The sequence below is a fragment of the Mobula birostris genome, chromosome 1, assembly GCF_030028105.1.
Source record: "Mobula birostris isolate sMobBir1 chromosome 1, sMobBir1.hap1, whole genome shotgun sequence".
In the NCBI taxonomy this organism is placed as follows: Eukaryota; Metazoa; Chordata; class Chondrichthyes; order Myliobatiformes; family Myliobatidae; genus Mobula; species Mobula birostris.
In genome coordinates, this window is record NC_092370.1 from 19,221,811 (window position 1) to 19,247,070 (window position 25,260).

Genomic DNA, 25,260 nt, shown 5'->3' on the forward strand with positions numbered 1-25,260 from the left:
TGACTATTCCAGCATTTAGTACATGTTAATCAGGCTATTTCCACTGAGGTTGCGTGAGACTAGAATAAGAGGTGATAGGTTTGGGGTGAAAGATGAAATGTTTAAGGGCAAATGGAGAACGAGTTTCTTCACACAGAGGGTGGTGCAAGTGTGGAACAAGCTGCCAATGGAAGTAGATGGAAGGGTTAAGGAGAGGGACCGTCCAGGTGTAGGTTAATGGGACTGGGCAGAATAGCAGACAAGGTGATGGGCTGAAGGTCCTGTTCCTCTGCCCTTATTGGCTTTTCAATTTACAGTATGCCTTGCCCCAATGACGATGGAGGCTGAATTCTTGGAATGAATAAAGAAAACTTTCCAAGGAGGCTTTCGCTGTTGTAAAATGGTTTCTTTTATCGGCATTGAAGGTTTTCATTTCTTTGTTGGTGATGATTTCCAATGTCACATACAGGGGATGTTTTAAAAGCAAACGAAAATATTTTTGTTTCAGTTAGTACGTAGATTGTATTTTCTCACTGTCACATCACTGGTATACAGTGTTCCCTGGACCATTTACCTCTTATGTCTAATTGTTTGTCTTTGAACCAGCTCTGGGTTTTCACTAGGTGCTGCAGGTGCCTCATTTTGGGATCATGGGGATTGTTAAACTCTCTTTGTATTTATCACTTCTATTCAATGTTGGTAATGGAATTAGAATGGGATTGTCAAAGTCTTGCATTGCAGTTGTTGTTATTGGGGGTTGCTGCTTCTGTTGTGAGGATGGAACTGGACTCTCTGACGACGGTGTCTGAAAAGAGGATGCTGTCCAAGTTGCATGCCATCTTGGACAATGTCTCCCATCCACTACATAATGTACTGGGTGGGCACAGGAGTACATTCAGCCAGAGACTCATTCCACCGAGATACAACATAGAGCGTCATAGGAAGTCATTCCTGCCTGTGGCCATCAAACTTTACAACTCCTCCCTTGGAGGGTCAGACACCCTGAGCCAATAGGCTGGTCCTGGACTTATTTCATAATTTACTGGCATAATTTACATATTACTATTTAATTATTTATGGTTTTATCACTATTTAATTATTTAAGGTGCAACTGTAACAAAAACCAATTTCCCCCAGGATCAATAAAGTATGACTATGACTACACCAGGGCTGTCTGATTGATCCTGAATTCCTACGTGCACTGGCGTGTATTTCGGGTGGGGGGGCATGCCAACCCCTCTTTGCTTGGTTGCTGTGGATACTTGTCTGGTGAAACTCAGACCGATTTCTCCTGTGTACCATAAGTGATTGCAGTTCGTCGGGATTCTGTATAGTTTGCCTGAGTTCTTGTTCGTTTTGCTGGTTTTCTTCTGCAATAAATCCTTTGTTTTGGCTGAATTGCCCAGGTCCCTGTGATTCCTGCACTTGAGTTTGCTAGGGACGCTGACTTCCAACTCTAAGCTCATTTTCTCCTGCATTTTATTATGCAACATGACAAGTTACTATCAGAAACAAGAGAAAACATAAAGCCAGAAGCATTCAGCAAGCCGTGAAGACAGAAGGCACGGAGGCAGTGTAGTTAACACTGGTAGAACAGCAAAATCATTACAGCACACAGACAGCTGAAATTTTGTGTATGACCCATAATCAGAACATTTCTTGCTGTAACTTGATTCTGTCCCATATATAAGTCCTTGAATGTTTTAAGGTCACTATTTTACAAACAGATGATAATAAATTGGCATTTTACCGGAATAAATATACAGACATTAGAGTTTTGGTTCTTAATCCAGCAAAGAAAATCAATGTTAATTAAACAAAGGGAAAGGTTGCTTGGGGTAGAGGGGAGTGTTCCAAAAATACAATGCGTAACTGCAGTGCATTTTTTTCCAGCAATCTGAAACAAAAAATCAATTATACCATACTGTGCAAAACTCTAAGGTACGGTACATTATGTATAGCTAGGGTGCCTCAGACTTTTTTTTTTGCACAGTTCTGTAGTAATTTTATGTATTGTACTGTACCGCTGCTGCAAAAAACAAATTTCATGACATATGTGAGTGATGACAAACCTGATTCTGATATATAGACCACAAGATACAGGAGCAGGATTTGGCTATTTGGCCCATCGAGTCTGGTCTGCCAGTTCATCACGGCAGATCCATTTTGTGGGTCTCTATTGTGGACTGGGAGTGGGAAGGGACAAGGCAAAGGGGAATCATTGCAGGGAAAAGGGAAGGGAGAGGGAAATCATGGTTGGGCAAAGGGGAAGGGAGAGGGGGTAAGGAGCGGGAAGCACCAGAGAGACATTCTCTAATGATCAATAAAGAAGTTGTTTGGAATCAAATGACTTTGCCTTGTGTTCCAGGGCTGGGTGTGACTCTACACCCTCACCCTGGCAATCCTCTGCCCCCTGTCCCACAGCCCTCCCGTGGCACTCCACCCTTGTTACTTCCAACATCCTTTGCCTCCTGCCTGATTTACAAACTCATTCTCCGTTCCATGTTGACAAATGCAGTACTGTGCAAAAGTCTTAGGCACCCTAGCTATAGCTATGTCAATCTTCTGAAGAGTATTACCTCACACTTTTCTAGATTTTACTCCATAAACTTTATAAATTAACTCCATGAACACCACAGATGTGCCTAAGGTTTTTGCACATGGACTGCATGTCAGCGCTTTCCCTTTAAATTGTTACAGAAATGTGTCGGCTTGAACCCATACATTAGCACTCCATAAGGGCTGAAGGTTGCAAAGGTAAGGCAGGCTTTGTTAAAAAATAAAAGTGTTGTGCAATGCTTTTGTAAAATAAATTGCACAACATTGTAATCAAATGTGTACTATGTGTTCTGTAGCTCTATGATAGATTCATTACTTGTGGAGACTAGTGCTGAGCTTGAACAGCAGATGAAACACCATCGCAAACATTTTCTTGGTTCCAAAAGGGCAGTTGACATCAATTGAAAACTCATCAGATGAATAATGCAGTGCTTTTATTGGCCTAGAATACCCCTGTTTGTCCCTTAACATGATGGTTTGTGGTCTGTTTCTGACCCCGACCTGAGGATCTGAACAACTGGTGACGACAGTTAAAGCTTCACAGGCTGAGAAAGGAGAGGGTTTGCACCCTGGCTTTCCACCTCGTTTTGTCAGTTCTTGGCAGAAGCCTGCTTAAAGGTAGCCTACCCATTCCCCTAAGCAGGTGGATGTGAATTGCATGTGTGAGAAGCTTGTTACGGAAACATTGAGAGGCGAGCGAGGGAACGTACAGTTCACTATGCCAGATCAATGGGAAAGTTCAGAATTGGGTTTAATATCACAAGTATATTACGTGAAATTTGTTGTCTCTGCAGCAGCAGTGCAATGAAATATATAATAATAGAAAAAAAACTGAATTTCGATAAGTATACTGTATATATATAGAGTGCAAAAATAGAAATAAAAAGGTAGTGAGATGGTGCTCGTAGGTTCAATATCCATTCAGAAATCGGATGGCAGAGGAGACAAAGCTGTTCCTGAATCATTGTGTGTGTGCTTCAGGCTTCTCTGCCTCCTCGATGGTAGCAATGAGAACAAGATGTGTTCTGGGTGATGGGGGTCCTTAATGATGGATGCCGCCTTACTGAGGCACCACTCCTTGAAGGTGACACACATCAAAGTTGCTGGTGAACGCAGCAGGCCAGGCAGCATCTGTAGGAAGAGGTGCAGTCGACGTTTAAGTGCCAGGAGGGAGATCAGTAGGGAGGGATGGGGGGGACGAATGGACAAGGGAGTTGTGTAGGGAGCGATCCCTGCGGAATGCAGAGAGGGGGGGGAGGGAAAGATGTGCTTAGTGGTGGGACTCCTTGAAGGTGTCCTGTATACTACAAAGGCTAGTGCCCATGATGGTGCTGACTTTGTTTACAACTCTCTGCAATTAAAGGAAATTATCTACATATTAAAATATTACAATTTTCACTAACAAAGCAAATCTGTATTTGCAAATGACTAAATAACATTTGCCAATTTGATATGCCACTGTAATTAGATTAGAATTATTTTTGATTTTCACTTATTTTAAAATACTTCTTTTGTATACTACTGAGATTTAATATTTTTAGAATAGTGTTTGCTTTTTCTCTTTGACATGTTGCGTTTAGTAACACACATTTGTTCTAACTAGATTAAAAATAACGTTTAATTAAAAAAAGGATTTTCAGGATCTGGGCTATGCCAGCATGCCCAGCAATTATTGTCCTTATTTAATTGTTCTTGAGAAGGTGGTGGTCTTCTGCCTCTGGAGTCTTTCCAGTGATGGTTCTCCCACAGTGCTGCTGGGTGAGAAGTTCTATGATTTAGACTCAGTGCCGAGAAAAGACTGGAGGTATATTTCAAAACAATGAAGACGTGTAAAATGATGTAGCATCATGTCCTGGTTCTGTGAATCCACGAATCCATTGGGGAAGGGAGTCCACTGGAGGCCTGGAGGTGGTCTGTCCTGTCGTTGGAGGGCTGTCAGTGTGGGTGGGTGGGAGGGAAGGAAGGGGCTTGTTATTCTGTGCTGTTCTTTATTTTTATTGAGATACAGTGTGAATAGGCCCTTCCGACCGCACCATCCAGCAACCCCCAATTTAATCCTAGCCTAACAGGGTTGCCATATGAGGAATGTCAGGCAGCTCTTGGGCTGTATTCCCTGGAGTTCAGGAGAATGAGGGGTGATCTCATAGAAACATTCTGAATGTTAAAAGGCCTGAACAGATTAGCTACTGTATGACAAAGTTATTTCCCATGGTAGGGGATTCTAGGACAAGAGGGCACGACTTCAGGATTGAAGGACGTCCTTTTAGAACTGAGATTTGTTGTCAGGAGTGGCTGTGGAGGCCAAGTCATTGGGTGTATTTAAGGCAGAGATAGATAGGTTCTTGATTAGCCAGGGCATCAAGGGGTATGGGGTGAAAGCAGGAGAGTGGGGATGACTGGAAGAATTGGATCAGCCCATGATTGAATGGTAGAGCAGACTTGATGGGCCGAATGGCCTACTTCTGCTCCAATGTCTTATGGTCTTATGGTCTAACCACAGGACTATTTATAATGACCAATTAACCTACTGACTGGTAGGCAATCACGGGGAGAACATACAAACTCCTTCTGGACAGTGGCAGAAATTGAACCCGGGTCACTAACCACTATGCTGCCATGCTGCCAACTGTCGTTGTTGGACATGCTCTGTTGGCGCTGGAATATGTGATGCAGGCTGCACCCAGCACGTCCTTAGCTTTTGTTGTTAAGTCAAGTTACGCATCTCACTGTGTGTTTTGATGTTCACATGATAAATAAATTAATCTGAAAATGAGTGAGTGGAACTGCAGCTGTGTGCCTCCTGCCCTGCCATTCTCACTGGTGAAAGTGATCTTGGGATACGCTGGCAGGTCACAGCAGTGCCTTTTACAGGCGGTGTTCATGACCATTTCCCACCAGGGAAGGTGAAAATGAATTTAGAATTCAGTAGCTGGGGTGCATGTCAGAGAAGTGGGCTGCTTTGTCTTGCATAATTTTGAATTTCTTCAGAATTGTTGGATTGTGAAAATGTCGCTAAATCCATGACCACAATATTCTTTAGCCAGAGGGTGGTGAATCCGTGGAATTCATTGCCACAAGCAGCATTTAAGGTTGATAGATTCTTGATTGGTCAGGGCAGGAAGGGATATGTGGAGAAGGCAGAAGATTGGGGGTGGGAGGGAAAATGCATCAGCCATAATGAAATGGCACAGCAGACTCAATGGGACAAATTCTGCTCCTGTACCTTACGGTCTTGGTCTCGGTCTCAAATGGAGAGTACTATGTTCTGTATTTACTATTTAAGTAAAATTTGAGTTATATACATAGAAACATAGAAACATAGAAAATAGGTGCAGGAGTAGGCCATTCGGGCCTTCAAGCCTGCACCGCCATTTATTATGATCATGGCTGATCATCCAACTCAGAACCCCGCCCCAGCCTTCCCTCCATACCCCCTGACCCCCGTAGCCACAAGGGCCATATCTAACTCCCTCTTAAATATAGCCAATGAACTGGCCTCAACTGTTTCCTGTGGCAGAGAATTCCACAGATTCACCACTCTCTGTGTGAAGAAGTTTTTCCTAATCTCAGTCCTAAAAGGCTTCCCCTCTATCCTCAAACTGTGGCCCCTCGTTCTGGACTTCCCCAACATCGGGAACAATCTTCCTGCATCTAGTCTGTCCAATCCCTTTAGGATCTTATACGTTTCAATCAGATGCCCCCTCAATCTTCTAAATTCCAACGAGTACAAGCCTAGTTCATCCAGTCCTTCTTCATATGAAAGTTCTGCCATCCCAGGAATCAATCTGGTGAACCTTCTTTGTACTCCCTCTATGGCAAGGATGTCTTTCCTCAGATTAGGGGACCAAAACTGCACACAATACTCCAGGTGTGGTCTCACCAAGGCCTTGTACAACTGCAGTAGTACCTCCCTGCTCCTGTACTCGAATCCTCTCGCTATAAATGCCAGCATACCATTCGCCTTTTTCACCACCTGCTGTACCTGCATGCCCACTTTCAATGACTGGTGTATAATGACACCCAGGTCTCATTGCTCCTCCACTTTTCCTAATCGGCCACCATTCAGATAATAATCTGTTTTCCTATTTTTGCCACCAAAGTGGATAACTTCACATTTATCCACATTAAATTGCATCTGCCATGAATTTGCCCACTCACCCAACCTATCCAAGTCACTCTGCATCCTCTTAGCATTCTCCTCACAGCTAACACTGCCACCCAGCTTCGTGTCATCCGCAAACTTGGAGATGCTGCATTTAATTCCCTCATCCAAGTCATTAATATATATTGTAAACAACTGGGGTCCCAGCACTGAGCCTTGCGGTACCCCACTAGTCACCGCCTGCCATTCTGAAAAGGTCCCATTTATTCCCACTCTTTGCTTCCTGTCTGCTAACCAATTCTCCACCCACACCAATACCCTACCCCCAATACCGTGTGCTTTAAGTTTGCACACTAATCTCCTGTGTGGGACCTTGTCAAAAGCCTTTTGAAAATCCAAATATACCACATCCACTGGTTCTCCCCTATCCACTCTACTAGTTACATCCTCAAAAAATTCTATGAGGTTCGTCAGACATGATTTTCCTTTCACAAATCCATGCTGACTTTGTCCGATCATTTCACCGCTTTCCAAATGTGCTGTTATCACATCCTTGATAACTGACTCCAGCAGTTTCCCCACCACCGACGTTAGGCTAACCGGTCTATAATTCCCCGGTTTCTCTCTCCCTCCTTTTTTAAAAAGTGGAGTTACATTAGCCACCCTCCAATCCTCAGGAACTAGTCCAGAATCTAATGAGTTTTGAAAAGTTATCACTAATGCATCCACTATTTCTTGGGCTACTTCCTTAAGCACTCTAGGATGCAGACCATCTGGCCCTGGGGATTTATCTGCCTTCAATCCCTTCAATTTACCTAACACCACTTCCCTACTAACATGTATTTCTATAATGTATTTATAGAAATTCTATAATGTATCTAATATGTATTTCTATATTTTATAATCAAATATATATATTTGATTATGCATTCTTGTTCATTTCAATAATTCATTACGACTTACATGTATAAATATGCAAATTGCACACATCGTCACACTACCATGTGATACGTGTATGCCTTGCTTTAAATAAGCACGAAGTTAGCCTCACGTTTCAGACTCCCATGTCTCCCTTTAAATTAGTTTAATGTTTTAAAGGTACAAAAATTAACATACATATTTCTTTGCACTCCTTCCTGGTGCCTTGTAAAGAGGCAGGGTCATGGGGTAGCAGAAGGTGAGTCACTTGCTGTAGGGTGTCCACTCTCTTTTCCTGTATTCAGTGTAAATACAGTACACTCAGTCACCACTTTATTAGGTACACCTGTTTTAGCCATCTGTTAGTCTTGTGAGACCATGGATCTGCACTTGGAAAGTCTTCACTCTCCAGGGCGCAAGCCTGGGCAAGGTTGCATGGAAGACCGGCAGTTGCCCATGCTGCAAGTCTCTCCTCTTCACGACACCGATGTTGTCCAAGGGAAGAGCAAGGGCCGATTCAGCTTGGCACCTGTGTTGTCGCAGAGCACGTGCTCAAGGACACACCACGCTGCCTCGGCTGGGGCTCGAACTCACGACCTTCAGATCGCTAGTCAAATGCCTTAACCACCTGACCATGTGCCCACACTGGTACACCTGTACACTGGCACATTAATGCAAATACCTAATCAACCAATCATGTGGCAACAACTCAATACATAAAGGAATGTCAACATGGTCAAGAGGCTCAGTTGCTTAGACCAAACATCAGAATGGGGAAGAAATGTGATCTAAGTGGCCTTGACCATGGTGCCAAATGGGGTGGTTTGAGCATCTCAGAAACTGCTGACTTCCTGGGATTTTCAAACAGAGCAGTCTCTGGAGTTTTCAGAAAATGGTACAGAAAATGAAAAAAAACATTCAGTGAGTAGCAGTTCTGTGGGTAAAAACATGAGAGTGGTCAGAAGAGAATAGCCAGACTGGTTCAAACTGACAGGAAGGTGACAAATTGGCGCCATGGCAGTGTAGCTGTTAGTGCAACGCTATTACAGCTCAGGGCATCAGATTTCGGGGTGCAATCCCGGCGTCCTCTGTAAGGAATCTCTGTACTTGGGTTTTCTCTGGGTGATCTGGTTACCTTCCTCATTCCAAGCACATTGCGGGTAGTTTAATTGGTCATTGCAAATTTTCCCGTGATTAGGTTGAGGTTAAATCAGGGTTGTCGAGGATGGCTGGGCCATGTGGCTCAAAAAGGCTGGAAAGGCCTATTCCTCACTGTATTTCTAAATAAACAAAAAACAGGTTTTGCAACAGTTGCATGCAGAAGAGCACCTCTGAATGTACAACATAACCAGGGAGATGACTAGGCAGCAAGAAGCTGTCAGTTTTAGTATGCATTGAATTAAGCAGCAAGATTTTGTTCTCAGTCTTATCCAGCTTTATACTGAACAAAAATAGTACTGCGTGCAGATGGCATAAGGGGGCATAGTTTTATAGTGCTTGGAAATAAGTACCGAGGAGATGTCAGGGGTAAGTTCTTTTGCACAGAGAGTGGTAGGTGCATGGATTGCACTGCTGGTGGCTGTGGTGGAAGCAGATACGATAGGGTCTTTTAAGAGCCTCTTAGGTAGGTACATGGAGCTTAGAAAAATAGAGGGCTCTGCACTAGAGAAATTCTAGGCAGTTTCTAGAGTAGGTTACATGGTCGGCACAACCTTGTGGGCTGAAGGGCCTGTAATGTGCTGTAGATTTCTATGTTCTATGTTCTATGTCGAATCTTGGAATGGGTAGGCTACAGCAGCAGAAGACCGTGAACATACTTGGTCCCTTCTGTGCCTAACAAAATGGCTGCTGAATGTATATTTAGCTGTCCCTGTTATCTTTCTGCTCAATGGTCACGCTCCAGGATAGTGATGGGGGGGGTCTTGGTGACTATAAAGCCATGGACTATTAAACCAAAATAGATTCAAACCTTTTATTTTAAACAAGGCAAAACTGTGAACATTGAATGTGCAAAAACATTTGCCAAACATTTATTCTGTTTTATATTTTCTGATTAGCCGAATGTGGAGGCCAGTTCAAAGGTGAATCATCAGGAAGAATCCTATCCCCAGGATATCCTTTCCCATATGACAATAATCTTCGTTGCATCTGGACAATCGAAGTGGATCCAGGCAATATCATCAGGTACTATAACTGTCTTATTTTACGTATTCTGCAGTTAATATTGTGTTCTTCAATAAGCAGAGTGATTAAACCACACATTAATTGGAAGATTAGGCCTTAGGAAGCACCTCACTCACCTCAACTCTGAACTGATTGCACAAGCTACAGACTGCCTTTCAAAGACTCTACAACTTATTCTCAGTATTATGATTTTTACTTGCACAATTTTGCACATTGGCTGTTTGTCAGTCTTTGTTTATGTACAGTTTTTCATAAATTCTATGGTATTTCTTTATTCTCCTTTAAATGCCTCCAAGAAAAGGAATCTCAGAGAACTATATGGTGACGCATACGTACTATGATAAACAAATTTTACTTTGTTGTGGGCTTTCTGCTCTGCAGTTTGTGAACCAGATCAGGAGAATATGGGACAGTGCAGAATGCAAAACATAAAGACATAAGAAATAGAGCAGGAGTAGGCCATCTGGCCTGTCGAGCCTGATCTGCCCTTCAATAAGATTGTGGCTCATCTCCACCTACCTGCCTTTTCCCTATAATCTTTAATTCCCCTACTATGCAAAAATCTATCCAACCTTGTTTTCAATATATCTTCTGAGGTAGCCTCCACTGCTTCATTGGGCAGAGAATTCCACAGAAAAGATGGCTTGATTCAAGTACGTTGCCACCTTTGTTCTACTCTACACTCTCTTGTTACTGTGAACAGAGCAAACGCCTCAGTGATGTTTCAGTTTGTCTCCTTTACTGACAACAGATCTTCAGTTTGTCTCCTTTACTGACGACAGATCATCTTGCCCTACCTGTTTGGCTGCTGCTGTACCATTTTTTATATCAAAATTAATTTTATTCATAATAAAATACAATTTGCAGGAATGCCTTCTATTCTTACATTCGTAGTCCATGCATTGCGAGTGTTCGATTACGTCCTTTAGAACCAATAGGACTGTTGCCACTCATGCATCAGTTCCTGGAGTGATACACCACTACAGTATCCTCACCCATCCCGGTCCCTCTCTGTGCAGTAATGGAAGAACCCTGTCATGTAGTTGTCCTTCGCAGAGCCCTTGCAGTGGCTGTGCCAAGTTTCAGTGTGTCACTTAGCACGTACTCCTGCAGCCTGGAATGTGCCAATCAGCAGCATTCCGCTACGGATATCTCACTGTGCTGGCAGAACAACAAGCTTTGGGCACCAAAGGGCGTCTTTTATCGGGTTGATGAACTGCCAGCAATACTCGATGTCCGGCTCTGCGTGTGTGTCCCTGGAAACAGCCCGTAGCTCAAAGAGTGCTCTGTCATGCAGCTGCTTGGGATGAGCCATGGTGCAGGACCCTGTGCCTTTCTCCGCACCCTCTTCGCAAACCTACTTCATTGTTTGCGGTTTCCGGGGTTAGCTTCAGTTAGAGAATGCTTGATAGCCGCTGTTTCTCTTTAATGTTGCACCAATTACTTTAACCAGGGCAGACCAGTTTTTACTGGTGCTGGTCTCTCATGCCATTGGTTCTCTGCAATAGCAATCAAGCAAAGGACAGTTAGTACTGGCTGGATGATGCACTGTCGTACCGTGGTGCCTCATTTCAATGACTGGATGACAATTATCTGATGATCATGGCTGTTTTCAGCATTCTCCAGTTCTGCCCCTTTTGGTTCTTGTGCTTCCATTATTTAAAACAAAATCACACTTTTATACGTCATTTTATGCGTTTTGATATTAATCTGAAAACCTTATTGTACAAGTGAAAACCTGTGACAATATCTGAGGCAACATCTCTGAAACATTTGAGTTATAAGTGCTTTTCTGTGTACACAAATAAATTTATATACAATTATTTAACACAGATTTGTGAAATTCTTTGGCCACTTCCTGGTAGCCAAATCTGATAATTCTGATTCTCATTCCCGTTCTGACAATCCATTGCCTCCTCTTGTGCCAAGATGAGACCACCCTCAGGATGGAAGACCAACACTTTACTATCTGGGTAGCCTCCAATATGATGGCAAGGATATCGATTTCTCCTTCCAGTAAACAAAATTCTCACTACTTCCTCTATTTCCCTCTATGGCCTTTTACCTCTTCTCACCTGCCTATTATTTCCCATATGTCCCCTCCTCCTTCCCTTTCTCCTCTGGCCCACTCTCCTCTCCTATCAGATTCTTTCTCCTTAAACCCTTGACTTTTCAACCCACCTGGCTTCACCTATCATCTTCCAGCTAGCCTCCTTCCCCTCCCCCAACCTTTTTATTCTGGCACCCTCCCCTTCCTTCTCGGTATTGGTCTTGGCCTGAAACGTCGACTATCTATTCACTTCCAAAGATGCTGCCTGAACTGCTAAATTCCCTCAGCATTTTGTGTGTATTGCTTTAGATTTGGTTGGCAGAATCTTCCCACTTTCTAATTTTACATCCAATCAATGGCTCATACCGGGGGTATGATCTTGAGGTGATTGAGAGGAAAGTATAGGGGGTATGTCAGAGATACATATTTTTTGCACAGCGAGTGGTGGATATGTGGAATGCACTGCCGGGGTGTTGGTAGAGGCAGATACATTGGGGACATTTTAGAAACTCTTAGATAGACACATGAATAATAGAAAAATGGAGGGTTACATGAGAGGGAAGGGTTAGTTTGATTTTATAACAGGATAAGAAGATGGCACAACATTATGGGCCAAAGAGCCTATACTGTGTTGTAGTGTGTTACAGCATGTTCTATGGCTTGTGGATTCATGGCATTTAGTCGCATGGAACTATCAGTGGTTCAGTAGTAGTTGTCTGGCACAGGAGTGTAACACTATTATAGCGCCAGAAATAACTGATCGGGGTTCACTTCCTACCATTGTTGGTAAGATGTACAGTTAGTGCTAGGGTTAGTGAATGCTATGTAGGTGCTAGAAGTGTGGTAACATGTGAGGACTGCCCACAGCACAATGCTCGGACTGTGTTGGTCATCGATGCAAAATAACATGTTTTACTGCATATTTCAATATATTTGTGATAAACAAAGCTAATCTTTTTCTTCCAAGTTGCATTGAGGAAAGTTAAAGTGGACTGATATTGTCAAAGGCTGGAAACAGTATTGACAGACTACTTTTCCAGTTAAGCAGCGATGTAGCCTAAAAAGGCTGAACCATAATGGACTTCATTAATAAACTCCATGCAGTGCAGGTTATTATTAGCACAACTGAGTTCACTGAACACAGTTTTTAAATTTAAAAGCACAGTATTATGACAGATGAAAAATGGAATGAAAATGCGAGAATTATTCAATTCTAGACACCAGAGAAACAGAGTTAACCCTTCAAATTACAAACAAAAGAAAATCTGCAGATGCTAGAATTCCAAGCACACACACACACACAATGCTTGAGGATCCTCAGAATGGAAGACTCCAACACTTTACATTCTACCTGGGTAGCCTCCAATATGATGGCAAGAAAAGTACAGTTGACATGCCTGGCCTGCTGAGTTCCTCCAGCATTTTGTGTGTGTTGCTAACACTTCAAATTGATGACTTTTGGATTGGGGTATAGATTTATTATCTTTCTTTTGCTTGTTTGTATTTTTATATAATCACCTATATGGTGATTATATAAAAACTTGAATATAAATGAAAAAATTAGAAATAAAATCTAAAATATAAAAGCAAGGATGTAATGTTGATGCTTTATATTGGATTATTTTGAGCAGTTTTGGCCCCTTATCAAAGAAGGGATGTGCTGACATTGGAGAAGCTTCAAAAGACATTCAAGTAAATGATTCCGGGATTGAAAGGCTTGTCACATGAAAAGTGTTTGATGGCTCTGTGCCTTTGCCCACTGAAATTTAGAAAAATGAGGGGTGACCTCATTGAAACCCAGCGAATGTTGAAAGGTCACGATAGAGTGGATATGGAGAGGATGATTCCTATGGTGGGGATGTCAAAGACCAGAGGACACAGCCTCAGAATAGAGGGGCATCCATTTAGAATGAAGTTGAGGAGGAATTTCTTTAGCCAAAGAGTGCTGAATCTGTGGAATTCATTGCCACAGGCAGCTGTGGACACCAAGTCATTGGGTATATTTAAAGCACAGGTTGATAGGTTCTTGATTATTCAGGGCATGAAGGCAGGAGAGATGGCAGGAAATTGGGGCTGAGAGGGAAAACGGATGAGGCATGATGAACAGAAAGAGAGATTTGATGAGCCAAATTGCCTAATTCTGCTCCTATATCTTGTGGTCTATATATATATATATATATATATATGTAATTGTTCAGTGAATTTTCCAGTAATTACTACTAAAGTTACTTCTCTATTTTTCTAGAAAGTTCTTAGTTATCTGTAGCAGGTGTCATGCTACATGAATCTGTCGATTTTACAGGTTAATTGTTATCACTGAAATTTTTGTTATCTTTAGACTGACCATGAGATAATTACAACTGTTTTATCATTCCCCTCATCTTCTCTTTATTTTCTCAACTTCCTTTTGTAACATTTCATAAATCCCACCTTGTAGTTTATTTCTTGAGCCACTTTCCCTCTGTTTCATTGGTTTGAGACACTTCCATAGTCCTGTTTGGCTGTAACTGTGCCCATTTTTTTTGTTATGATTGAAAACCAAGTTGATATATTAATATGAAATGGCTTTTCATATCTATGGTGCCAAAAGCCTCTGTGAATATGCAAGTGAGTATCTTTGATATCAGAATGGCATTTTACTGTGTGTGACATCACTGAGCCCTGGCAACACTGAAGTCACTGTGAATCCAAAGGAAAGTTGTCATAGCCTGCAGTTTTGCCTTGTCAATCTAGATGAACAACTAGGTTAACAACTAGATTGTTAACCTAGTTGTCTCAATCTTGCTATTATCCACATTGCATAGTTCATTAAATATTGTGTCACTGTCAGAGACACAGGTTGCAATAATAATTATTACCTCTCTTTATTTTACAGTCTTCAGTTTATTGCGTTCGATACAGAGGCGTCTCATGACATTTTACGTGTGTGGGATGGAGTTCCTGAGAACGAGATGCTTCTGAAAGAAGTCAGCGGATCTCTTATTCCTGACAATATCCACAGCACACTCAATGTTATCACCATCCATTTTGATACTGACTTCTTCATCAGTAAATCAGGATTTGCTGTCCAGTTCTCAAGTGAGTATCAGGTTATCTTTGTGTACATTACATTTCAATATAATGAGGAACGGATAAATATGCATGTCTTCAGTGGAAATGGTTAGAATATAGAACGTAGATCATTAGAGCACGGTACAGGTTCTTTGGTGCACCATGTTGTGCCAAACACGTAACCTACTCCAAGACCAATCTAACACTTTCCTCCTACAGAGACCTCCATTTTTCTTTCACCCACATGCCTGTCTATTGTGTATTGTTATCTGAATCCATCTATCTATGAACGGAGATGAGGAGGAGTTTCTTTTGCCAGAGAGTGGTGAATCTGTGGAATTCATCGCCACAGATGGCTGTAGAGGCCAAATCACTGGGTATATTTAAGGGAGTTGTTGATAGTTTTTTGATTCGTCAAAGCATGAAGGGATACGTGGAGAAGGCAGGAGATTAAGGTGAGAGGGAAATGGTCCAGCCATGATGAAATGACGGAGCAGACTCAATGGGCCAAATGGCCTAATTCTGCTTCTATATCTTATGGTTTTATGGTCTTAACTGTGCTGCTCCTGCAAGTATGTTTTCATTGCGCATGTGTTGTACCTCACTAAATTTGAGCATGTGAAATAAACTTGCGATGTATGATTATGCTGTGATGGAAATACGTCCAAATCAGGTAAATAAATATTAATAAATAGGAAACTAAACAATTTCTGATAATTGAATTGATGTGAGTATTGCAAGTTCAAGTTGTAGGTCTACTTACCATTATTCTTGCAATATCTAAGCAACTGAACTGGATGTTTGGATGACGATTTAAGCACCGGGCCAGATTGGAAAGGTCAAGGTGTCGGCCTGAGGCGAGGGATGGGCTGGTTTAGCTCACTGCTCGTTTACTTGGCTCTGTGCTGAGCTATATGTCTCGGATTCTCTCGGTTCAGAATGCTATTTGCTTACAGTTATTACATGCATGTTTTTTTTTGCACTTTGGGGTGTTTGGTGGTCTTTTTTTTATGGGTTGTCTTGGGTTTCTTTGTTTTGCGCCTGTCTGTTAGGAGACAAATCTCAAGATTGTATAACGTACACATACTTGGATAATAAATGTACTTTGAACATTAAGTAGCAATAGGAAGTTTCAGCTTCCAAACAATGGCAAAGAAGAAAAGAGCAACGCAGAGAATCAAGTACCTAAACACAAGAGATTCTGCAGATGCGGGAAAACTTGACCAACACACACAAAATGCTAGAGGAAGTCAGCAAGTAGATGGGGATCAACTGCTGACATTTCAGTTTGAGATGCTTCATCAGGAGTCCTGTTGAAAGATTCCAAAACATCAACTGTTTATTCAACCCCCCAGATGCTGTCTGACATGCTGGGTTTCTCCAACATTGGTGCCAGTTATAGAAGATAGGGCGACCGCCAAGCTTTCTGTTGTGTGATACTGGTCTTTCAATCTGCTGAAATAGGATATTTTCTAACAATTCTTTTTTTTTAATGATATTAATCATATATGCCAAAGTGAGAAGGCATAGCCAGTTAAGACTGAGATAAGAGGATGATAGATACAAGTAAGAGTCAAAGTATAATTCTATAAGTACAATTTATCAGCAAAAACAAAAAGCTAATTAATGCCACAATAAAATAAAAAACTGAAAATATAGTGGATTCCAGTTAATTGGGTCCTTGGTTATTCGGGCAACCACTTATTTGAAACAACTTTTAAAGAACAAAGGCTAATTAGCTGGTACTCTCTTTGTTTATTTGCGATAGTCTGCTGCTTAATTGGGGCAAGAAACTGCTGCCAAAACAATTTCTAACTAGCATCAGTTGCGTGCACTTGTGTGTCCATTAGACATAACACTGTGCTTCAAGTGAACAGTTTTTAAATAGTATCGGTTGCATGTGTTTGTGTTCAAAAAGCAGTGATTTTTGTCACTGATAGTTTGTGAGAAATAAATAGTATGACAATTCGGAACTGTTTGGCTTGAAGATGCCAGAAGCAGCCGAGAGTGAAAACGAAATGACTTCACTCCTTCAACAAGTTAAAAACTACGAAGAAAGGTATTGAAAATCATCTTGAATGTTACAATGAAAATGAAGGTTTGAAGGATGCAATTCTCGACAGCTTTGTATGAAAACAGAATGTTATCTACACTAGGTGTTTGCACTGAATTTGTTCATTTAGGGTCAAAAGAACACAATGCAGATGAATTCATCCATCGATAAGTATGACACAGTTTTATAGTACTGCAGTAGTATTGGTAGTGTTCTCATTTGTTCTATACTTCAATTAAATACATATTTTTAACTCAGTTTATCTCTTTTATACCTTTTTAACTATATCCATGAAACTTCAGCTAATTGGGTTATCTGCTTAATTGGCGCAAAAAGTACTGGTCCAGATGACTGGAATCCACTGTATTGAAAATGCTCAGCATTTATGGAGTGAGAAACAGAGATAATATTTCAAATTAATTACGCGTTATCAGAACCTGAATTGTTAAACTGTTTCTCTCTCACATGTCTACCAAGTATTTATAACTTTTGTTTGTATTTCAAGCTTTTAGCAGTGTTAGCATTTTTGTTTACTGTTAAGGTGGTGTCCATATTGGATTGATGTTATTCCCAAAGCGATGATATTGATATGTCTTCTTTATTATCTCAATTGAACTTATGTTTTCCTGACATTGTGAAGTTTTGATTCCAAAGACTTTAATTGGTATCAGTTGAACTGCTCAGGACTGTCATTTTTCATAGTTAAATTAGTCCAGTTTATTTCAAAACTACTCTCTTCTTGCAAAGAAAGGAGCCACCAGGACAGTCACAGAGTCTGTTGAGTGAGCCTCCAGATGGCTTTGGATCAAGAGGTGTGACTCATTGACCAATGCTGCTGGGACACAAGCCGGGTCTGATCAACCCTGGCTAGGTCGCCTGGGCTGGCGTGTCTGATGTTGAAAGACCTGGATCACCCGTTGACCCCAGGTTACATCACTGATGATGTGTCCCATTGCATCCTAAGATGTTTCTCAGCGTCAAATGATTTTTACTTGATCAATTTTATAAAGATTTTTTCAAATTCTATTTATGTGGAGTGTGACGAAAACCAAGTTATCAGAAGATTGAGGCTGATGAGAGAGATAAGAGAGACAAAAGGGAGAAGCGTTAAAAATGTTGATGAGAGACGAGAGAGATTAACAAAAAGAGACACAGTTCTGAGTATTGACAGACTGGTTGCTTTGAACCTGAACTGTTTGAAGTTTGATGGACAGGTGATACCCCAGCAGGGGGATAAAAGGAACAGGTTCGCTAAGACAAGACAGACACCATGAGATCATGAGATAATGAGACCCTGGAAGTGCGGTGTGCCCCCACAAGTTGGTGGGAGTTTGGAGGTCTGGTCACGGGACCGACCATAGACGCACAGGGTGAAAAGGTACGATCGGCGGGAACCTGGTGTGTGCCAGGTTCACCGCGGAAGAATGATCGTATCTGGAAGGGAGGGGTCACAGTCGGTGACCTCAGAAGACATTAAAAGGGCTCACGCCGAAAGCTAACTGCGAGGGACATCAAAGGTCTGTGAATCGAAATTTGCATTCGCGCTCTCTCTCTCCAACGGCACAACAGCGATTACTGCGAACTGTACTCAGCTGAACTGAACTCTGTGTCACTTGAGACTGATCATTTTACCCCTAGACTGCGATAGAGCTTGATTGATTCCTATTATAGTGTACGTGTGTTTTATCATTGCTAACCTGTTGCATTTATATCCTTGCGATTAGAATATTGTTGCTTATTTCTTTAATAAAACTTTCTTAGTTCCAGTAATCCAGACTCCAACTAAGTGGTCCATTTCTGCTGGTTTGGCAACCCAGTTACGGGGTACGTAACATGAGAAACATGACTATTATGACTATTAGCAAGCTCTTATATTTTTTAATGCAAACATCTTGAGTCCTTAATTGTAAATTGTGATACAGGTAAATCAGTGTAAAGAGTGGTGCCGTGTGTTTGCATCAGTCCTATAGATGGAATAGAACCTGATGCATAATACAAATTTAATTATTGCAAAGGGTCTTCTGGTCTCTCTGCAGATTTACTTACAAGATCTCATGTTTGGTCATTTCAAAGGCTGACTTAGCTATAGAAAGTGATAGCTCCCAATATGCATCCTTTAAAACAATATATGTTCTAGGCACCATCCTCCTATTCAACACACTGGAGGAAACAAAAAATCTCTTTAATTTGCTTGCTCTGCATACAGCTCTAGTTTTGGCATATTAATTGGTGCGCAAAATACCAGTGCATTGCACTTAATGCACTTTTTGCCAGATTTCACTTCTTTCGGCCGGAATTTTACATGTCACATATGTTTCGAGTACTAAAAGAGGGTTACTTCCAATTTCTAAGCAGTAGTTACTTAATTGTAGTTCATCGCTAGGCGTTGTGGCTCAAAGTCCAGAGGGCCTATTCCGTGCTGTATCTCAATAAATAAATAAATACAAACACAAGAAAGTCTGCAGATACTGGAAATCCAAAGCAACACGTACAAAAATGCTGAAGGAACTCAGCAGGTCAGACAATATCAATGGAACTGAATAGATAGACATCGTTTTCATCCTGAAGAAGGGTCTAACCCCAAAATGTCGACTATCTATTCATTTCCGTTGATGCTGCCTGGGTGCTGAGTTCCTCCAGCAATGTTTGTGTGTTGCAATAAATCAATATAATTGCAAAGAACAGCACATGATATCCTACCAATCATAAAATACAGTCTGTATTTTCTGTCTTGCAAAGTAACAACTCTGGATAAATTAATTATGGTTTCAAACACTGTCAGTATAAAGGATTATTATCCTTAAAGTGACTAATCTTAATCATTTATTTGAAGCCTTTTGTCACGCTTGGCTGTTTCCTTAATGTCATCAACTGTTTTTCAATTAATCTGCTGGATATTTTGCAGTTTTTAATGTCAACCTGTTCTGTGACTCAGTTCCCTTCATCGTGTGAAACATGGCATTCATTAGTGCATCTCCAGACTTTACTTTCTCCACACATCCACCACTTGGCCACTGTCACTGATTTTTGAAATCTTAATGCATCATTGTAAGCAGGTGTTGCAGTTTTTCCAGGGTCAGAATCAGTTTTAGTATAACTGTTCAGTACAACTTGTTTTCTTGCTTTTGTAACAGCAGTACAGGAGAAGTACAGTAACAGTAGTTCGTCAGGTCACTCGTCTGAGTGCTACTGGTACCATGTAACCCAGTACTACCTGTCGCATGGTCGGGTGGTCGGTGACTAAACCGGCTCCCCCACCAGGCTTGCCTGGGGAGGAGGGTGACTAGACACCCTGCAGGATGAAAAACAACCTGTCAAAGGGCGGATGAACCCTCTCGTGGGGTCAACGGCCATCTAGCAAACACGTGCCGTGAAGCGCGGGAAGGACATCCCTCGCTTCGAAGCTTGGTCTGGCTATTCACTGCAACAGAACTTCCCCCAGCCATCTTGGACCCCACCATGCCGCTGGATCCGGGAGGGGATGTCGAGGGGGTGGGTCTGGACCTGTGCAGCCCCCTACTCACCTAAAATCCATTCACGCAAACGCTGTTCCTTTCTGAGGAGTGGGGTATCCTTAACACACACATATCAAACCCCACTAACTGACTGAAAGGAACCATCATCATCCTATGGGATGGATAGCCAGAGAAAGAACAGTGGTACAGTGCAATAAAAAAACTACAAATTATAATAATAAAATAGATATACAGTACTATGCAAAATCTTAGGCCAAGACTTTTGAATAGTTCTGCATTTTTCAAAGTGGAGTGGAGAGTGAGTTCGTAAATCTGGTGGGAGCAACGGATGTTGGGAATGGTGAGGGTGGAGCACTGTGGGAGGGGTGTGGGACAGATGACAGAGAAGGAGTGCCAGGGGTGGGGGTGATGGTGGTGCAGGTGCAGACACACCCAGCCCTGAGACACTGGGCAAAGCCATTAGATTCAAAACAGTTGATTTATTGATCATTGCAGAATGCCTATCTGGTGCTTCCTGGGCCCTCCCCTATCTTTTTCCCTTTTCTCTTTTCCCAACAACGATTCCCCCTCCTCCCCCCAACCCCTTTCCCACACTCAGTCCACAATGAAGTACTCACATATGTCATGGAACTAGTTATTTTTTTGCGGTAGCAGTACAGTTCGATACATAAAATACAAAGGACCGTGTGTGTCCTTTGTTTCACGGAATCCTGGTTAACCCCTTCTGTACCGGATGCAGCGATTCATATTGACGGGTTTACTATACGCCATCAGGATAGATCTATAGAGTCTCTCAAAAGCAGAGGTGGAGGAGTATGCCTCATGATCAACTCTTCTTGGTGCATAAATATATCAGTGCTGTCCCAATTCAGGTCACCAGACCTGGAATAGCTAGTAGTAAAGTGCCGTCCATTTTACATACCACGGGAGATTTCCAGGATCATTTTGGTAACGGCAGACATTCCACCTTAGGCCAATGTCAATCAGGCTTTAGATGACCTGAGTAATGGGATCAACATGCACGAAACAGCACACCCTAATGCCTTCACCATCATTCTGGGAGATTTTAACCAGGCCAGTCTGAAAAAAATCACCCAACAATTACCATCAACAGATTACTTGCAATACCAGAGGAAACAACACACTGGACCACTTTTACACCACCATCAAGAATGCCTACCATGCTATTCCACGCCCTCACTTCAGGAAGTCTGATCACCTGGCTGTACTTCTATTCCCTGAGTATAGGCAGAGACTGAAGACTGCAGTACCAGCAGTGTGCTGTCCAGACCAAGAAGGTATGGACAAGAGAAGCATAGGAGCGCCTACAGGACTGCTTTGAATTGGTGCACTGGACTGTATTCAGAGATTCATCTTCGAATCTGGATGAGTATGCTGCAGTTGTTACTGACTTCATTAAAACCTGTGTGGATGAGTGTGTGCCTACAAAGACTTACTGTACAATCCAAAACCAAAAGCCACGGATGAACCAGGAGGTACGTCGTCTGCTGAAGGCTAGATCTGTGGCCTTTAAGTTTGGCAACCCAGGCCTGTACTAGAAAACCAGGTATGATTTGCAGAGGGCTATTTCAAGGGCAAAGAGACAATTTCGAACGAAGTTGGAGGAGACATCAGATGTACGACAACTCTGGCAGGGTTTGCAAGACGTTACTTCCTACAAAGCGAAACCCAATAGCATGAAATGCTTCACTACCGGATGAACTCAATGTCTTCTATGCCCACCTTGAAAGGGAGAATATAACTACAAGTGTGAAGATCCCTGCTGTACCTGGTGATCCTGTGATCTCTGTCTCAGAGGCCTATGTTACGCTGTTTTTAAAGAGAGTGAGCCCTCATAAGGCGAAGGTCCCGATGGAGTACCTGGTAAGGCTCTGAAAACTTGTGTCAACCAACTGGTGGGAGTATTCAAGGACATTTTCAACCTGTCACTCCTATGGGCGGAGGATCCCACTGCTTCAAAAACGCAACGTTTGTACCAGTGCCTAAGAAGAATAATGTGAGCTGCCTTAATGACTGTTGCCCGGTAGCACTCACATCTACAGTGATGAAATGCTTTGAGAGGTTGGTCCATGACTAGACTGAACTCCAGCCTCAGCAAGGAACTGGACCCACTGCAATTTGCCTATCGCCACAATAGGTCAACGGCAGATGCAATCTCAATGGCTCTCCACACGGCTTTAGACCACCTGGACAACACAAACACCTACGTCAGGATGCCGTTCATCAACTATAGCTCAGCATTTAATACCATCATTCCACAATCCTGATTGAGAAGTTACAGAACCTGGGCCTCTGTACCTCCCTCTGCAATTGGATTGACTTCCTAACTGGAAGACCACAATATGTGCGGATTGGTGATAACATATCCTCCTTGCTGACGATCAACACTGGTGCACCTCAGGGGTCTGTGCTTAGCCCACTGCTCTACTCTCTCTATACCCATGACTGTGTGGCTCGGCATAGCTCAAATACCATTTATAAATTTGCCGTTGATACAACCATTGTTGGTAGAATCTCAGATGGAGGCGAGAGAGCATACAGGAGTGAGATATGCCAACAGGTGGAGTGGTGTGGCAACAGCATCCTGGCACTCAACGTCAGTAAGATGAAAGAGCTGAAACACAAAATAATCTGCAGATGCTGGGGTCAAAGCAACACTCACAACATGCTGGAGGAACTCAGCAGGTCGGGCAGCATCCGTGGAAACGATCAGTCGACGTTTCGGGCTGGAACCCTTCGTCAGGACTGTAGGGGGAAGGGGCAGAGGCCCTATTAAGAAGGTGGGGGGAGGGTGGGTAGGAGAAGGCTGGTAGGTTCCAGGAGAAAAACCAGCGAGGGGAAAGATAAAGAGGTGAGGAAAGATAAAGCGGTTGGAGAAGGGAGGCAGGGAGGTGATAGGCAGGAAAGGTGAAGAAAGAATAGGGGAAAACACAATGGATAGTAGAAGGAGGCGGAACCATGAGGAAGGTGATAGGCAGCTGGGGGAGGGGGCAGAGTGACATAGGGATGGGGGAAGGGAGGGGGAGGGAATTACCGGAAGTTTGAGAATTCTATGTTCATACCAAGGGGCTGGAGATGAAAGAGCTGATTGTGGACTTCAGGAAGGGTAAGAAGAAGGAACACATACCAATCCTCATAGACAGATCAGAAGTGGAGAGAGTGAGCAGTTTCAAGTTCCTGTGTGTCAAGATCTCTGAGGACCTAACCTGGTCCCAACATATCGATGCAGTTATAAAGAAGGCAAGACAGCGACTATACTTCATTAGGAGTTTGAAGAGATTTGATATGTCAACAAATACACTCAAAAACCTCTGTAGATGAACTGTGGAGAACATTCTGATGGGCTGCATCACTGTCTGGTATGGGAGGCTACTCCACAGGATCGAAAGAAGCTGCAGAGGTTTGTAAATTTAGTCGGCTCCATCTTGGGTACTAGCCTACAAAGAACCCAAGACGTCTTCAAGGAGCGGTGTCTCAGAAAGGCAGCGTCCATTATTAAGGACCTCCAGCACCCAGGGCATGCCCTTTTCACACTGTCACCATCAGGTAGGAGGTACAGAAGCTGGAAGGCACACACTGAGTGATTCAGGAACAAATTCTTCCCCTCTGCCATCCGTTTCTTAATTGGATATTGAACCCATGAACACTACTCACTTTTTAAATATATAATTATTCCTGTTTTTTGCATGATTTCAATCTATTCAATATATGTATACTGTAAATTTATTTATTTATTTATTATTATTATCTTCTTTTATATTTTGCACTGCATTGAACTGCTTCTGCTAAGTTAACAAATTTCATGACACATGCCGATGATCAATTACGGTAAGTATATACAGTACATGTATATTAAATAGTTAAATTATAATAGTGCAAAAACAGAAATAATAAAATAGTGAGGTTGTGTTCGTGGGTTCATTGTCCATTCAGAAATCTGCTGGCAGAGAGGAAGAAGCTGTTTCTGAAATGTTGAGTGTGTGACATGAGGCTCTTGTACAAGCTCGTCGATGGTACCAAATGAGAAGGAGGCACGTCCTAAGTGATGGGGGTCCTTAATGATGGATTTGCATGACAAAGTACAGTTGGTTGTTCATATACAACTATTTTTGTTGGGAATTGAGATGTAGGTACAGTAGCTGTTCTGCCTATAATACTGTATGGAATCAGAATCAGGTTTATTATCACTGGTATGTCATATAATTGATTGTTTTTAGGCAACAGCTAAATACCTGAATAACACCTAAATACCTGAATACCTGACACCTTGCGAGGGCTCACCCTCCTGAAAGATTTTCTAACTTCAGCCTCTGTAGGATCACCAGATGCTGCAGAGATTTGCACAGGTGAAGTTCTATTCTCCCTTTCAAAGCATGCATAAAGGTCGATGGTTTTGCTTTATAGGGAGTAATGGACTGTAACCCCTGCCAGAGATGACATGCATCCAATTTTTCAATTTGAATTGTTTTTTCAATCGTAAATGTGCCTTCCATAGGCCTTCTTGTGTAGTTCGGGATCACTAGTCATGAATGCCACAAATCTAGCCCCCAGCAAACAACAAAAAATAGGTTACCTACAGTCGACACCTGAAAGCTCTCGAATAATACCACCAGAGATCCTTATGGAAGATTTTGAGGATCAGCTGGAAGGACAGATATATGAACACCAGCATAATGGAGGAGGCCAACACGAATAGCATTTCCACCACGATAAAGCAACACCAACTCCAATGGATAGGGCATGCTGTCCTGGTTCCCCAAACAAACCTCACTCAAAGTTGAAGGAAGGTCGGTGAGCTCCTGGATCACTAAAGAAACACTTTAAAGATAACATCAAACTCAGCCTGAAGAAATTCAACATTACATCT

At 42.3% G+C, this 25,260-nt stretch overlaps 1 protein-coding gene across 1 annotated transcript in view; it reads left to right on the plus strand.

Annotated features, from left to right (window-relative positions):
• Window positions 1–25,260, plus strand: part of csmd3b (CUB and Sushi multiple domains 3b) — a 2,134,893-nt gene that overhangs the window by 1,713,970 nt on the left and 395,663 nt on the right. The window contains exons 25-26 of the mRNA XM_072277417.1: window positions 9,616–9,742; window positions 14,668–14,870. Of these exons, the coding sequence (XP_072133518.1) occupies window positions 9,616–9,742; window positions 14,668–14,870 (330 nt within the window). The remainder of the gene's footprint in view (window positions 1–9,615; window positions 9,743–14,667; window positions 14,871–25,260) is intronic.